Source organism: Neopelma chrysocephalum, unplaced genomic scaffold, assembly GCF_003984885.1.
Source record: "Neopelma chrysocephalum unplaced genomic scaffold, ASM398488v2 Primary Assembly neopelma1_184502, whole genome shotgun sequence".
Taxonomy (NCBI): domain Eukaryota; kingdom Metazoa; phylum Chordata; class Aves; order Passeriformes; family Pipridae; genus Neopelma; species Neopelma chrysocephalum.
Window position 1 is genome coordinate 1 of NW_020938487.1, and position 1,500 is coordinate 1,500.

Consider the following 1,500-nt stretch of genomic DNA (forward strand, 5'->3'; position numbering starts at 1 on the left):
CCCCGATTTTGGCCCAAACCCCCCAAGGATGGTGCCAGGGGGTGCCCACGTACCCGCCTTGAGCAGGTCAGCCAGGAGGCCGCTCCACTCAGCGCGGAAGGTGTCGGCCCCGGTGAGGCTGCCGTCGCCGCCGATGACGCAGAGGTTGGTGATGCCGCGCTTCACCAGGTTCCGCGCCGCCTTCAGCCGCCCCTCGCGCGTCCGGAAGTCCTGGCAGCGCGCGCTGCCGATGACGGTGCCACCCTGCCGGCACCCGGGGGTCAGGGGAGCTCGCCACCGGGGCAGGGGGAGCTCGGCCGGCCCGCCGTCCTGCTGTCCTGCCAGCTGTCTGTCCTTCCATCCAACGATCCATCCATCCATCTGGCCTTCCATCCGTCCTTCCTTCCATCCTTCCTTCCATCTGTCCTTCCATCCATCCATCCTTCCTTCCTTCTGTCCTTCCTTCCATCTGTTCTTCCATTCATCCATCCGTCCTTCCATCCATCCTTCCTTCTATCTGTCCTTCCTTCCATTCTTCCTTCTATCTGTCCTTCCTTCCATCCATCCCTCCCTCCCTCCCTCCATCCATCCAACCATCTGTCCTTCCATCCATCCATCCTTCCATCTGTCCTTCCATCATCCAACCATCCATCCATCCATCCATCATCCATCCCTCTATCCCTCCATCCATCCATCCACTATCCTTCATCATCTAACCATCCATCCATCCATCCTACCAGCCATCCATCCATCATCCTTCCATCATCCATCCCTCTATCCCTCCATCCATCCATCCATCATCCTTCATCATCCACCCATCCATCCATCCACCCATCCCTCCATCCATCCATTCATCATCCATCATCCACCAACCATCCATCTATCCTTCCTTCCATCCATCCATCCATCCATCCATCCATCACCCACCCACCCCCCCATCCCACCCTCTCCCAGCTCCGGCTCCGGCCGGTTCCGTGCGCGGTGCCGCCTCACCAGCTGCAGCATCATGGACACGCTCTCCCACGTGGCCTCCTGGATGTGATCCCCTCCATCCACCAGCCCCTGGTAGCCCTGGGAAGGGGGGGGACACACACATAAGTTTCCAAAACCCCCCTTCTGGGCTTTTTTGGGACAAAACAGGGGGAAACTGGGAGCAAACTGGGGGAAACTGGGCGGGGGAGCACTGACCTCGTAGACGAAGAAGACCTTGGCACCGGTGTAGATGCCCACCCGCACCACTGCCCGCACGGCCGCGTTCATCCCTGGGGGGGCACCACACCGTCACCCCCGGGACCCCCCTCAGGGACCCCCCAGGGACCCCCCCAAAGCCACCGGGGGCCCCCCTGACCCCCCCAGGGACCCCCCCAAAGCCAAAGGGGCCCCCTGACCCCCCCATCCCCCCCCCGGCCCCGCAGCTGCCGGGTTATTTTTGCCCCGGTGACCTTTAGTGGCGGTGGCAGCGCGTGACACCCGGTGACAAACACCGAGGGGGGGGGGACAGTCGAGTAGAGACCCCCCCCC

The 1,500-nt window shown here is 62.5% G+C and overlaps 1 protein-coding gene across 1 annotated transcript in view; it reads right to left on the minus strand.

The window, feature by feature from the left end:
* Positions 1 to 19: 19 nt before the first annotated feature.
* Positions 20 to 1,500, minus strand: part of LOC113962695 (ATP-dependent 6-phosphofructokinase, muscle type-like) — a gene marked incomplete at its 3' end in the record, with an annotated part of 2,655 nt that continues 1,174 nt past the window's right edge. Inside the window, exons 3-5 of the mRNA XM_027673458.1 lie at positions 1,168 to 1,241; positions 973 to 1,050; positions 20 to 243 (exon numbers count right to left, since the gene is read on the minus strand). Coding sequence (XP_027529259.1) covers positions 20 to 243; positions 973 to 1,050; positions 1,168 to 1,241 — 376 coding nt within the window. The remainder of the gene's footprint in view (positions 244 to 972; positions 1,051 to 1,167; positions 1,242 to 1,500) is intronic.